A 14,997-nucleotide genomic window follows, 5' to 3' on the forward strand; every position below is an offset into this window, starting at 1 on the left:
TTTTTCTCTCTTTACTTTGCCTAAGGAATTGCTGTGGTCACCAGCCAGTTCCTATGGGTTTCCTTACACAGCAGTGAATCCTTTTGCAGTTATAGAACAGAATGATTTTCATGCTTCCCTGATTTGGAATATTGGCACAACTATTGTTGTTATTGGCCCAGTACTAGTGAAGCCTATGACAGTTTACTTCTGCAGTCCTTAAAGGGCTTGGTGACTGTCATATACCTATAGCTTTATGTGTTTCATAAGTACTTTACACTCTATTCCCATATATTCATTCTCTCTTTGAAGAGAATGAAGATTTGGACCTATATCTCTTATTTGTGACTCAGTAGTACCTTCCTTCCTGTCCTTCTCCAAACGGCTGTTAGGCATTTACCTCTTCAGGCATGCAGTTCTACTGTTTTTGTTTTTGTCCTTTGTTTTGGCACTGCAATGGGAAGAACATGGAATTCTGGAACCAAGTAGACCTGGGTTTGAATTCTGGCTCCTTGCATGTAGTGTATGGCCCTGAACAATTCACTTAGTATTTCTGAGTGTTGGTATCTTTATTTTTTATTTTTTGGTATCTTTTTTTATAAAGCGGAGATAACGCTTTATACCTTGAGAATATTGAGTAAGATGATCTCAATAAACTAAAAAAATTCAAAGTCATGAGATGTGGACCCAGGTTGAGGGGAAAGGTGACAGTTTACAAATCTAACTTTTTAATTCAAAAATATGTCCCCTCACTGATACTCAGAGGCCTCAGATCTAGTCATCCTTCCCATCCCACACTCCATACCCCAGAATGCTTCTAATGAACAGCCACCCTGGAACACCTAGGACTTTAACTTTGGGATCAGACACAGCTAGGTTGGAATTCTACCATTGCCTCTCTTGTATTGACTTGGGAAAGTTACTGGATTTCTCTGAGCTTTGGTTTCTTCAAATGGAAAATACCCTAACAAAGAGTTGTGTTAGGATTAAATAATAAATAAAAAGAAAAAAATTTTTTTAAAGTAAAGTAGAGAAAGAACATAGACTTTGGAATCAGACAACATGGAGGTTCTGGTCTGTTTCTGCCACTTAGTGATGAAACCTTGATCAGGTTGGTTAGCTGCACTTGGTGGATATGAGTTGAAGTACATAAAGCACCAGGCTCATACTCATGCTCAGTAAGCCTCAGTAAATCATGCACCTTTTCCTTTTCTCCTAATTTCCAGTGTCAAAGAATGGAAGAAAAGGCTTATGACACAGGAGCACCTAAACTGTTTTGTTTTTAACCTACCACTTAACCCCTGTGGATGTTTGTTCCTACTGTTTGATTCCTAAAGGAATTTTTGGTTTTGTTTATTTGTTTGTGTTTGGTGTAGTTAAATAATGTATAATAAAATGCACAGATCTTCACCATTTTGTTAATGAGGTTTGTTTGTTTGTTTGTTTGTTTGTTTGTTTGTTTTGAGATGGAGTCTCACTCTGTCGCCCAGGCTGGAGTGCAGTGGCGCGGTCTGGGCTCACTGCAACCTCCGCCTCCTGGATTCAAGCAGTTCTCCTGCCTCAGCCTCCTGAGTAGCTGGGACTACAGGCGAGCGCCACCACGCCCGGCTAATTTTTGTATTTTTTAGTAGAGACGGGGTTTCACCATATTGGCCAGGCTGGTCTTGAGCTCCTGACCTCGTGATCCACCCACCTTGGCCTCCCAGAGTGCTGGGATTACAGGCGTGAGCCACGGCGCCTGGCCTAGTTAATGAGTTTTGACAATTGTATTCAGCCATGTAACCACTGCATCAAATAAAATTGAATATTTCCATCAGTCCTGGAGGGTCCCTTCTTTCTCTTTCCAGTCAATATTTACCCCCCAAGTCCTGAGCAATCATTTTCTGATTGTGATCACTGTAGGTTAGTTTTGCTTGTTCTTGAGCTTCATATAAATAGACATATATAGTATGTGTTCTTGTGGTGGCGGGGTGGGGAGGAGAGTCTACTTTCTTTAATTTATCATAGTAGTTTTGAGATCCATCCATGTTTTTGTCTTGTTTTCCAAGACGGAGTTTCACTCTTATTGCCCAGCCTGGAGTGCAATGGCCCGATCTTGGCTCACTGCAACCTCTGCCTCCCTGGTTCAGGTGATTTTCCTGCCTCAGCCTCCCGAGTAGCTGGTGTTACAGGCATGCCACCACCACACCCGGCTAATTTTTGCGTTTTTAGTAGAGATGGGGTTTCACCATGTTGGTAAGGCTGGTCTCGAACTCCTGACCTCAGGTGATCCACCGGCCTTGGCCTCCCAAAGTACTGGGATTACAGGTATGAGCCACTGTGCCCAGCCCTATCCATGTTTTTGTGTGCCTCAGTATGTACAGTATAGGTTGAGCGACCTTTATCCAAAGTGCTTGGGACTTCCTGTATTTCAGATTTCAGATTTTTTGGATTTTGGATTTTTTTTTTTTGGGGGGGGGGCATATTATGGTTGAGCATCCATAATTCAAAAACCCCAAATTGGAAATATTGCTATGTACATCCTTTGAGCATCATACTCATGCTCAAAAAGCTTTGGATTTTGGACTCTTTCAGATTTCAGATTTTCTCATTAGGGATGCTCAGCCTCTAGTTCAGTGTTTTTTATTATTAAATAATATTACATGTGTTTATTCTCTTGAGCCCCTAGATTTTAAACATTTTTTTAAATTTATCAATTGAGAGTAACTTACAATTGATACACAAATTAGTACAGGATTGGAAAGCTTCCAAGGAATTTGCCACAGGGTAGACCAGAATTTTTAGCACCTAGATATCTTTGTCTTGCTTGCATTCTCCCTACTTGGCCATGGATTAAAAGGGAGAAAATGAAATTATCCTTCTGTCTCTGAATGTCCCCTATATAACATATACCTTTTGGCTCAATGCCTAGAAAGTTGTTTATAAATTGATGGAAAGCTATATAATCTTACTCTGTTATGGAAGGTACCTATCTTAGCAGTAAAAAAAAAAGATAGGGAATATGCGGTATTCTCCCTGAAAAAAATAGCTGAATCTTGGCTTCCAATAATCCTCCCCTGTATTATCTTATTTCTTCACTCCCCCACTTGTCCCCTTGACATCTCACAGTCCCCTGTGTGCAGCTTTGAGCTACTGAGTATCTTCAGGAGACATCCTGCCTTTGAAATTGTGCTATTTGGCTGGATGAAATGTACACTGTACACAAATAGATTGTAGGGAAGCACACATCTAGGCCCTCCTGGGAGCCTAATGTCTGCTTTGTTCTAGTCACTGTTGCATATGAAATAATTCCTTTCTTCTCCCACCAAAAACCTCCCAAACCCTTAATTTATTCTCTATACCAAATAAACTATTAAGAATGGAATTACTTCTCTACCTTTTAAGATACTACTGGCTTTATTTTAGCTGTTTAAGGCTTTTTTTTTTTTTTTTTTGAGACAGAGTTTCAATCTTGTTGCCCAAGCTGGAGTGCAGTGGCGCAATCTCGGCTCACTGCAACCTCCACCTCTGGGTTCAAGTGAGCCTCCCGAGTAGCTGGGATTAACAGGCACACGCCACCACGCCCAGCTAATTTTTTCTATTTTTAGTAGAAATGGGGTTTCACCATGTTAGTCAGGTTGGTCTCGAACTCCTGACCTCAGTGATCCCACCTCCCAAAGTGGTGGGAATGCAGGCATGAGCCACTACACCCAGCCTAAGGCTTTTTTAAGTTCATTGCTTACTTTTGCTTTTGTTTTGGCCTGGAAAAAATTATTTCCGGGAATCTTTATGCCCCAAGTGTAACGACAACCTTCTGCATTGGCTGAAAGGACTGGAAATTACGTTAATTAAAGGTTATTTTGGAAAGCAAAAGAGCCTCAGCCTAAGAAATACAGTTTTATGCTTAGTTTATCTTCCAGTGGATCTTAACTCTGGATTAGTAACAGTCTGACCCTTCATTACTAGCCTCTGCCTACTTTCAGGGCAGTTTCTTTTATCCTAGAAGAAAATGGTAAGGAGACTTAAAGCCATGTGATTTGAAAGCCTGACTTGAAGCTGGGAATGTTTAGAGAAGGAAATAAGGTGAAGTTTTCTTTTGTAAAGAGCTGATATGGAATCTTTATGACTCGCACAGAAGGCTAAACGGGCCAGTGGGAGAAAGTACCAAAGACGTAAATTTTGCCTCTTTAAAAGGAAAGTGTTCCAGAAAGAAGTGGTTTCTTTCTGGAGGTGAAGACTTTCCCTTCACTAAGAGATATGCAAGCAGGGACATTTTTCAGAGTTACTAATGAGTCAAGAACCTAGTTATGAAAGACTATGTATGTAGAAAAATAGAGCTAAGGCTGGGCACAGTGACTCACACCTGTAATCCTAGCACTTTGGGAGGCTGAGGTGGGCAGATTAGTTGAGGTCAGGAGTTCGAGACCAGCCTGGCCAACATGGTGAAAGCCCTTCTCTACTAAAAGTACAAAAATTAGCCAGAAATTGCTTGAACCCGGGAGGCGGAGGTTGCCGAGATCATGCTACTGCACTCCAGCCTGGGCAACAGAGCAAAACTCAGTCTCAGAGAAAAAAAAAAAAAGAAGAAGAAGAAAAGAAAAAGAAAAATGGAGCAGAATGAAAAAGCTTCTAAGTACCCCTAGAGTTATGAGATTCCATGATTCCTTTGTGTTTTTGGTAGACTTTCCTTTCTGGTCTTTGACTATTTCTCCCATTAGTTAGAGGCAGTATTGTATAAAGTTTAAGAAAGTAAGTCCCGGAGCCAGATTTTCTGGCTTTGAGTCCTGGCTGTGCCATATGCCAGTTGTGTGCCCTTTTAAGCAAACTGTTTAACTTCTCTGTGCCTCAGTTTACTTGTCTGTAAAATGGTGATGATAGTAAGAATAAATATGTAATAGGATCATTGTAAGATTAAATGAGATATATAAAATATTTTAGGATAGTGCCTGGCACAATGTAAGCACTCAAAAGTTTCAGCTGGGCCAGGCGCGGTGGCTCAAGCCTGTAATCCCAGCACTTTGGGAGGCCGAGACGGGTGGATCGCGAGGTCAGGAGATCGAGACCAACCTAGCTAACACGGCGAAACCCCGTCTCTACTAAAAAATACAAAAAACTAGCCGGGTGAGTTGGCGGGCGCCTGTAGTCCCAGCTACTTGGGAGGCTGAGGCAGGAGAATGGCGTAAACCCGGGAGGCGGAGCTTGCAGTGAGCTGAGATCCGGCCACTGCACTCCAGCCTGGGCGACAGAGCAAGACTCCGTCTCAAAAAAAAAAAAAAAAAGTTTCAGCTGATTATTGTTATTATTGCCTGTCTCCCTGTCAGTTCTTTATTTATTTATTTATTTTGAGATGGAGTTTCACTCTTTTGCCTAGGCTGGAGTGCAGTGGCATGATCTCAGCTCACCACAACCTCCTCCTCCTGGGTTCAAGTGATTCTCCTGCCTCAGCCTCCTGAGAAGCTGGGACTACAGGCACGCACCACCATGCCTGGCTAATTTTTGTACTTTTAGTAGAGATGGGGTTTCACTGTGTTGGCCAGGCTGGTCTCAAACTCCTGACCTCATGATCCACCTGTCTCATCTTCCCAAAGTGCTGGGATTACAGGCGTGAGCCACCTGGCCTGGCCCGTTCTTCTTTTAATATCCCCCCCCCACCTTTTTTTTTTTTTGCCATCTCCCAGGATTCTGACATAATAAACTCAACTCAGAGTAGCTTAAATGGTAAGAGGATTTCTTCAAATATCAGGAAGTCCAGAGATAGGGAGGGTCCAGACTGACTAATTATTGTCTAATCATAGCATCAAGGATGCAGGCTTCAGCCAGGCATGGTGGCTCACATCTGTTATCCTAGCACTTTGGGAGGCCAAGGCGGGTGGATTGCTTGAGCCCAGGAGTTTGAGACCAGCCTGGGCGACACGGCGAAACCCTATCTCTATTACAAATACAAAAATTAGCCATTCTTGGTGATGGGTGCCTGTAATCCCAGCTACTCAGGAGGCTGAGGTAGAAGGATCACCTGAGCCCCAGAGGTTGAGGCCTCAGTGAGCTGTGATCATGCCACTGCACTCCAGCCTAGGTGACAGACTGAGACTCTGTCTCAAGAAACAAAAACAAAAAGCCTGGGCGAGGTGGCTCATGCTTTTATTCCAGTCGCTTTCGTAGGCTGAGGCAGGCAGATCACCTGAGGTCAGGAAATTGAGACCAGGCTGGCCAACATGGCAAAACCCCATCTTTACAAAAATATAAAAATTAGGCCAGGTGCGATGTCTCACGCCTGTAATCCCTGCACTTTGGGAGACCAAGGTGGGTGGATTACCTGAGGTCAGGAGTTCACGACCAGCCTGGCCAACATGGAGAAACCCCATCTCTACCAAAAATACAGAAAGTAGCCAAATGTGATGGCACATGCCTATAATCCCACCTACTCAGGAGGCTGTAGTAGAATCGCTTGAACCCAGCAGGCAGAGGTTGCAGTGAGCCAAGATCACACCACTGCACTCCAGCCTGGGTGACAGAGTGAGACTCCGTGTGAAAAAAAAAAAAAAAAATAGCTAGGCATGGTGGTGCATGCCTGTAATCCTAGCTACTAAGGAGGCTGAGGCAGGAGAATCCCTTGAACCTGGGAGTTGGAGGTTGCAGTAAGCCAAGATCTCACCACTGTACTCTAACCTGGATGATACAGTAAGACTCCCATCTCAAAAAAAAAAAAAAAAAAAAAAAAAAAAAATGATGGCTGCAGGCTTATTTTCTCTGCTTCCCCATCCTCCATGTGTTGGCAGGGTGCTGCCACAGTCCAGGTATCATCTGCATAGAAGATCACCTTTGGTAGAAGATACCTATTTCTTCCAGAGGCTTTAAAATTTTTTTAAATAAAGTGGGAAACCTTTTCCATCCAATAAAGTCCCTTGGTGTCTCACTTGTCCCTTCTAAAACCAGTCACAAAAAGGAAACAGAATTACCACAATTGGTTTAACTAATTAATATCCATCTCCCAGGGATTGGGGATAAGATCTCCTTCCCTGATCATGTATTCTCAGGGGAAGGCAAGTGCCAACAGAAATCTGGGTTAGATCAATGAATGTGGTAGAACAGGGAAATCTGGGGAGGTGCCCTTTCCTCTGCTGCTTCATTTTTCTCAGTGTAAGAATTACTTTGTTTTATACAGCTCTTCAAGAGGCCGGTGGTCTCAGTAGAATGACTGACTAAATTTTTTTTGAGACAGGTCTCACTCTGTTGCGCAGGCTGCAGTACAGTGGAGCGATCTCGGCTCACTGCAACCTCTGCCTCCCAGGCTCAACTAAGTAGCTAGGACCCCAGGCGTGTGCTACCACGCCCTGCTAATTTTTGTATTTTTGGTAGAGATGGGGTTTGCCATGTTGCCCAGGCTGGTCTTGTACTCCTAAGCTTGAGCAGTTCACCTGCCTTGGCCTCTGAAAGTGCTCTGATTGTAGGCATGAGCCAACGTGCCCAGCCAACTGACTAAATTCTTAAAAGTGGGTAGTTAAATCAGTCTGTTTTATGGGTAGCTATAAGAACCTAAAGTTCAAGTCTTCCTGTTTCTCCAATGAATGAAGGAAGCCACGTGTCTCCGTAAAACTTGAGGTTGAATATGTGACCATATTCTGCAGATGAAAGATCATTTTTTGTTTGCGTTCATAGTGTTTTGGCTGAGAAACTGCTTGTACACTGAAATTATTCCAGGTATCCAGATAGTTTATCTTTTCCTGACCCACATGTGAAGGAGAGCTACAAAGTTGTCATTTTGATTTGACGAAATATACCCATTTGGTAATTAAGGCCCATCCTTGAAAAAGAAACAAACCACTTGTGTGGCTTGCACGGTGGCTTAGGTCTGTAATCCTAGCACTTTGGAAGGCCAAGGCAGGTGGATCACTTGAGCTCAGGAGTTTGAGACCAGCCTGGGCAACATGGCAAAACCCTACCTCTAAAAGTAATAGAAAAATCAGGCTGGGTGCAGTGGCTCACACCTGTAATCCCAGCACTCTGGGAAGCTGAAGTGGGTGGATCACCTGAGGTCATGAGTTTGAGACCAGCCTGGCCAACATGGTGAAACCCCGTCTCTACTAAAAATATAAAAATTAGCTGGGTGTGGAAGCAGGCACATGTAATCCCAGCTACTTGGGAGGATGAGGCAGGAGAATCACTTGAAACTGGGAGGCAGAAGTTGCGGTGAGTGAGATCGCCACTGCATTCCAACCTAAGTGACAGAGCAAGACTCCATCTCAAAAAAAGAAAAAAAGAAAAGAAATAGAAAAATTAGCCAGGCATGGTGGCACATACCTGTAGTCCCAGCTACTTGGGAGGCTGAGATAGAAGGATCACCTGAGCCCAGGGAGGTCGAGGTCGGGCCATGATCATGCCACTGCAGCCTGGGTGACAAAGTGAGACCCTGTCTCAAAAACAAAACCAAAAAACGAATAAAAACTGCTTTATAATTTTTTATATCACCTTCTCTTTCTGACAAAGAAATTTGAGGCTATTTAAGCTTGGAGAAGAGAAAAATACTAAAGGCCTATCATGTGATAAAAGATGTAAACTTAATTTTCTGTGTCTCTAAGACTGATTTAGGATCAAGATTGAAGCAGTTCATAATTTATAATAGGGAGCAACTATACAACAATTAAGACTATTTCATAAATAGTGAAATGATCCTGTTTCAGTTTTCCCAGAGGTTAGCAGGCCTTTCAGAAAATTACAAAAATGAATTCTTCTTTGGGGAATAGGGGAAGATTGTGGGAGGTCAAATCTAAGAACTCTTCCAGTATTGACTATTATTTAATGAATTTTTTGTTTTTTTGAGACAGAGTTTTACTCTTGTTGCCCAGGCTGGAGTGCAATGGCACAATCTCAGCGCACTGCAACCTCCACCTCCCAGTTTCAAGTGATTCTCCTGCCTCAGCCTTCCGAATAGCTGGGATTGCAAGCATGCACCACCATGCCTGGCTAATTTTGTATTTTTAGTAAAGACGGAGTTTCTCCATGTTGGTCAGGCTGGTCTCTAACTCCTGACCTCAGGTTATCCATCCTCCTTGGCCTCCCAAAGTGCTGGGATTATAGGCGTGAGCCACTGTGCCTGACTTTTTTTTTTTTTTGAGACGGATTTTTTGCTCTTGTTGCCCAGGCTGGACTGCAATGGCACCATCTCAGCTCACCGCAACCTCCACCTTCCTGGTTCAAGTGATTCTCCTGCCTCAGCCTCCCGAGTAGCTGGGATTACAGGCATGCACCACCACACCTGGCTAATTTTATATTTTTAGTAGAGATGGGGTTTCTCCATGTTGGTCATGCTGGTCTCAAACTCCCAACCTCAGGTGATCTGCCCACCTCAGCCTCCCAAAGTGCTGGGATTACAGGCATGAACCACTGCACCTGATTTTTTTTTTTTTTTTTTTTCAGAGACAGGATCTTGCTTTGTCACCCGGACTGGAGTGTAGTGGTGTGGTTGTAGCCTACCGCAGCCTTGAATTCCTGGGCTCAAGTGATCCTCCCACCTCAGCCTCCCAAGTAGCTGGGACAATAGGCATACCCCACCGCACCCAGCTAATTTTGTTTTTTTTTTTTTGTAGAGAGGAAGTCTCACTATGTTGCCCAGGCTGGTCTCAAACTCTTGACCTCAAGCAACCTTCCCACCTCAGCCTTTTGAATTGCTAAGATTACAGGCATGAGCCACCGCACCCAGCACTATTTATTTATTTATTTAGAGACAAGATCTTATTCTGTTGCCCAGGCTAGAGTGTAGTGGCAGAGTCATGGCTCAATGCATCCTTGACGTCCTGGGCTCAAGTGATCCTCCCACCTCTGCCTCCTGAGTAGCTGAGACTACAAGTGTGCACCACCATGTCTGGCTAATTTTTTTTTTTTTTTTTATTTTGTGGAGACAGGGTCTCACTGTGTTGTCTTGAACTCCTGGGCTCAAGCAATCCTGCTGGCTCAGCCTCCCAAAGTGTTGGGGTTACAGGCATGAGCCAACACACACAGCTCCCAATTTTGATCTTTATTAATGTTTCCTAGCCAAGAGATAGGGAGATTGCATGTGCTGAGTTTTACTAGTACTTCAGACTGAAGAGAATTGAGGCTTGATTTACCCACTGTGGCGGGGGGAGGGTAATACATACATACATACTACATACATAAACAAAGTCCCGTGTATAGCAAATGATCCATGAAGGTCTGTAGGTTATAACTGTTTTTATAGTAGCCTTTAGTTACTGAAGCAGATAATTCTAAAGTGGAAGTTTGTATCATTTTCTTTCAATACTTGTAGCCAGTTTCTTCTAATATTTTTCATCTTTAAATTCAACTTTCAACTATATGACTTTTTTTTTTTTGAACCAGAGTCTTACTCTGTCACCCAGGCTGGAGTGCAGTGGTGTGATCTCGGCTCACTGTGACTTCCGCCTCCCAGGTTCAAGTGATTCTCCTGCCACGGTCTCCCAAATAGCTGGGAGGCAATTGAGTGCAATTGAGCCAGCTTGCTTAAGATAAAGGAAAGAATTTAAGGCTGGACTCAATGGCTCACCACCACGCCAGGCTAATTTTTGTATTTTTAGTAGAGACGGGGTTTCACTATATTGGTCAGGCTGGTCTCGAACTCCTGACCTCAGGTGATCCACCTTCCTCGGCCTCCCAAAGTGCTGGGATTGCAAGTGTGAGCAATTGTGCCCGGCCGTCAACTATATGACTTTGCAATTGTGTGAATGACTCTCTGGCCCTCTAAAGAGAATTTACCTAAGTAAACCAAGTCTCCAGGCAGCTACTGAAGAGCCACCACAAGGTGAACAAAACAATGATCTAACCCCCTCAGCCTTCTGAGTAACTAGAACTACAGGCACATGCCACTGCTCCCTGAACCCAGGAGTTTGAGGCTGTAGTGAGCTATGATCGCATCACTGCACTCCAGCCTGGGTGACAGGGTGAGAGGCCGTCTCAAAAAAAAAAAAAAAAAATCACAAAGCAATAGCCTGGCAGACCATCTAACTTATGTCAGGATGAGGCTACCTTTGCTTCTTTAAAGACTTTTGGGTCTTACCCTTTAAACTGATTTAAAAGAGAGAAAAATATCTGTTGTGACAGTTTTCTTGAAGCATTGCTAACCATTTGTCTGTTTATTTAATTCTGTTTCTAGGGCTTCACTGGGAATAGATGTGACATCTGGGAGAGTTGCCAGTAAAGGAGGGAAAGAAGTCTTTAGGGTTGAAGTACAGTCAGTAACCTGTATAAGGAGAAACCTCTGCAAACTGTTGTTGGAGCTAAACGTGTTTGACTTGGGCAATTGAGGACATGAATCTGTGTATAGAGTATCAACTTCTGTTTCTTAGTGTGTGGTTGGAGAACTGTGTAGGCTTCATTACAGGATTTCCCAGGTAGTGATAGTAAGTGATAAAGAAACAGCCGTCCCTGCACTGTAGATACTCTGTCACTGGCAGACAGTAGATTGACTGAACCCAAATAGTGTATAGCAAAGTAAAGATTCTTCCTCCAGGGAGGGACCCAATTTTTCTGAATGAGAGTTGTCTACAAATTTCTCTTCTTGTTTTTTCAGCTTGCTTAAGATAAAGGAAAGAATTTAAGGCTGGGTGCGATGGCTCACGCCTCTAATCCCAATACTTTGGGAGGCCGAAGTGGGAGGATCACTTGAGTCCAGGAGTTCAAGACCAATTTGGGCAACATACCAAGACTCCATCTCTCCCAAAAAAAATCTTAAAAATGAGCCGGACATGCCGGGTGCAGTGGCTCAACCCTGTAATCCCAGCGTTTTAGGAGGCCGAGGTGGGCGGATCATGAGGTCAGGAGGTTGAGACCATCTTGGCTAACACGGTGAAACCCTATCTCTACTAAAAAATAGAAAAAAATTAGCCAGGCATGGTGGCAGGCGCCTGTAGTCCTAGCTACTCAGGAGGCTGAGGCAGGAGAATGGCGTGAACCCGGGAGGCAGAGCTTGCAGTGAGCCGAGATCGTGCCACTGCACTCCAGCCTGGGGAACAGAGCGAGACTATGCCTCAAAAAAAAAAAAAAAAAAAAAAAAAAAAAAAAATTTAGCCAGGCATATGCCTGTATTCCTAGTTACTTGGGAGGCAGAGGTGAGAAGACTGCTTGAGCCTGGAAGTTCAAGGTTGCAGTGAGCTATGATTGTGACACTGCACCCCAGCCTGGGTGACAGAGTGAGACTCCATCTAAAAAATATATATATTTATAGGATTTTATATATTCTATAACCATTTAAGCTTTGTCTGATTTTACTTCTTTTTGAATGGAGAATAGCTTGAAGTTGGTAACAGTGTTGTGGGTTTGTGGTAGCTGTGAAAGTTCTTCCTTGGGAAAGAATATTCCTTTCTAGTAGTCAATAGAGCTTTATGGTTTTCTTCTTTCTGGAGAGAATCTAATGGGTGAAGTGACTGAGCCAGAAATGTGAGCAAATTTCTGTAGGGAACAAGGGGAGAAAATAAAGTGTCAAGAGGGCTCATACTACTTTAGAACTGAATCCTGGTGAATCTCAAAATAATTATGCTGAGTAAAAGAGTCCAGACTGTGATTGATTCCATTTATACAAAATTCTAGAAAATGCAGACTAATCTGTAGTGTCAGAACAGATCAGTAGTTGGCTTGGGGTAGTGGGAAGGGAGGAAGAGATTACAAAGGGACATGAGGAACCTTTGGGGCATGATGAATGTGCTTACTGTCTTGATTGGGGTGATGGTTTTACAGGTTAATGCATGTGTCATAATATAAAATTATACATTTTAAATATATGCAGTTTATGTCAATTTTACCTCAGTAAAGGTTTTTTTGTTTTGTTTTGTTTTTAAAATAAATGAACCCAGAGACAGCATTTATTAAATAACTGTTTTCTGGGTTATAGGAAGGCTGCTGGAAAAAAATGTACCCATGTGAAATATAAGTCCTGTGTATTTGTTAAGTATGGATACATACCTCATGCTTAATGCATTTGATGTTTCTTTAGGAGTCCATAGAGGCCACTGTATTCTATTGAAGAACATGTCTAACAGTAACACTACTCAAGAGACCCTGGAAATAATGAAAGAATCAGAAAAAAAACTGGTGGAAGAATCTGTAAACAAAAACAAGTTTATATCTAAGACTCCAAGTAAGGAAGAAATTGAGAAAGAATGTGAAGATACCAGTTTGCGTCAGGAGACACAGGTAAAGATTGGAAGTGCATTATATGTACACTTTTTTTTTTTTTCCTTTAGAGACAGGGTTACCCAGCTCTGTTACCCAGCCTGGAGTGCAGTGGCACAATTAGGGCTCACTGCAACCTCAAACTCCTGCACTCAAGAGATCCTCCTACCTCAGCCTCCCAAGTAGCTGGGACTACAGGCATGTGCAACCACATCCAGCTAATATAAAATTTTTTTTTTGTAGAGACAGGGTCTCTCTATGTTGCCCAGGCTGGTCTCAAACTCTTGGCCTCAAATGATTCTCCTGTCTTTGCCTCTCAGACTGCTGGGATTTTTGTAGGTGTGAGCCACTGTGCCCGGCCAACATTCTTTATATCTGAATAAAAGTGGAAATGTGTAAGAATCAGTCACTTTTAAAAACACTTGATTCTCTTTAAAAACTCCAGCTTCAGCTCTCAAAATAAAATCTTCCATTTTTGTCATGTAGTCCACAATGAAGTCTAAAAAGGACAGTAAAATTCCTAATCTATTTGGGCCTGAGTTCACTGGTTCTTGCTGTATTTTGACTTTTTTTGTTACCAAAAAATAAACTGTATACAAATACATATTTAACAAGTCATAAAATGACTCATACAATAAACTCTTAAAACTTGAGCTTCCTGGCTTTACACACAGTGTTAAATTCATATCCTGGTTGTGTTAAAGCAGTCAGCATTTTTCTGGGTCAGAAATAGCCTCTGAGCTTGCCACCTGGTAAATGTGAGTAAAAGGAATTTCACTCTTTGTTTGCCATGTTGTTTTTCATCCAAATTCACACTGTAGTACAGAAATGATAGTAGTAGATAGTTAGCCAAACTTCCTCACGGGGTTCTTCTTTGGTTTCTGCCTGGCCCGCCCAAACTCTGAGCCTCCTCTCATCTACTTGTTAGAGCCCTTCCTCTGTGGTCACTGCTGGTTTCTTCTGTTACCCAAGCCCAATAAATCCTTTCCTTCGTGCCCAGGGGTGAAAACTGATTTTATTATAAGTCAAGAGACAATTAACACTAGCAAGAAGTTAGATTAAAACACAGGAACAACAACATTTTAGAGGATCTGGAAACTTGAAGTATAATTTTTCTAGACAATTCAATTCACATAAGGCTTGTCCTCTTTAAAGATTAAAACAGCAATAATATAAAGGAATGACTTAAAATTAGACAGCTCTCTGAGATATTTTGTTCTCTAGCTGCCTGCTTTTCTACTGTTTTTCCTCTTACAATTCACCAGTCTCTGCTCTGGCTGTTTTTCTTTCCATTATTACATATGAGTTGTCATTCCCTACCAATTCTACCAGAGTTTGTGGAGACAGTCTGCCACTGTTCCAGCTGTACTTCCAGCCTCCACTGATACAAATAATGAATTTTAAATATTCGGTACAGATAAGTGATGAATGTTTCATTATGTACTGTCATGTTACATGAAAGATAATAATTAAATGAACTTTTGGGTCTAAGTTATTCTATTCTTAGGACACAATTATAAATGGTGTTCTGAATTTCTGTTTTGTGTACTTGAAGCTAGGCAGAAAAGAAGGGACATCTATAGGTTTTTTGTTTCTTTTTTTTTTTTGAGGCTGAGTTTCACTCTTGTTGCCCAAACTGGAGTGCGATGGCACAATCTTGGCTCACTGCAACCTCCGCCTCCCGAGTTCAAGCAATTCTCCTGCCTCAGCCTCCAGGGTAGTTGGGATTACAGGCACCCACGACCATGCCCGGCTAATTTTTTGTATTTTTAGTAGAGGTGGGGGTTTCACCATGTTGGCCAGGCTGGTCTTGAACTCCCGACCTCAGGTGATCTGCCTGCCTTGGCCTCCCAAAGTGCTGGGATTACAGGCGTGAGCTAC

The 14,997-nt window shown here is 42.6% G+C and overlaps 1 protein-coding gene across 16 annotated transcripts in view; it reads left to right on the forward strand.

Annotated features, from left to right (window-relative positions):
- The window catches only part of R3HDM2 (R3H domain containing 2), a 172,200-nt gene that overhangs the window by 98,949 nt on the left and 58,254 nt on the right, over positions 1 to 14,997 (forward strand). For all 16 annotated transcript variants that reach the window (XM_030939162.1, XM_030939164.1, XM_030939170.1 and 13 more), the window contains exon 3: positions 12,938 to 13,137. In XM_030939162.1, coding sequence (XP_030795022.1) covers positions 12,973 to 13,137 — 165 coding nt within the window. In that variant the 5' untranslated portion in view covers positions 12,938 to 12,972. The remainder of the gene's footprint in view (positions 1 to 12,937; positions 13,138 to 14,997) is intronic.

The sequence above is a fragment of the Rhinopithecus roxellana genome, chromosome 10, assembly GCF_007565055.1.
Source record: "Rhinopithecus roxellana isolate Shanxi Qingling chromosome 10, ASM756505v1, whole genome shotgun sequence".
Classification (NCBI taxonomy): domain Eukaryota; kingdom Metazoa; phylum Chordata; class Mammalia; order Primates; family Cercopithecidae; genus Rhinopithecus; species Rhinopithecus roxellana.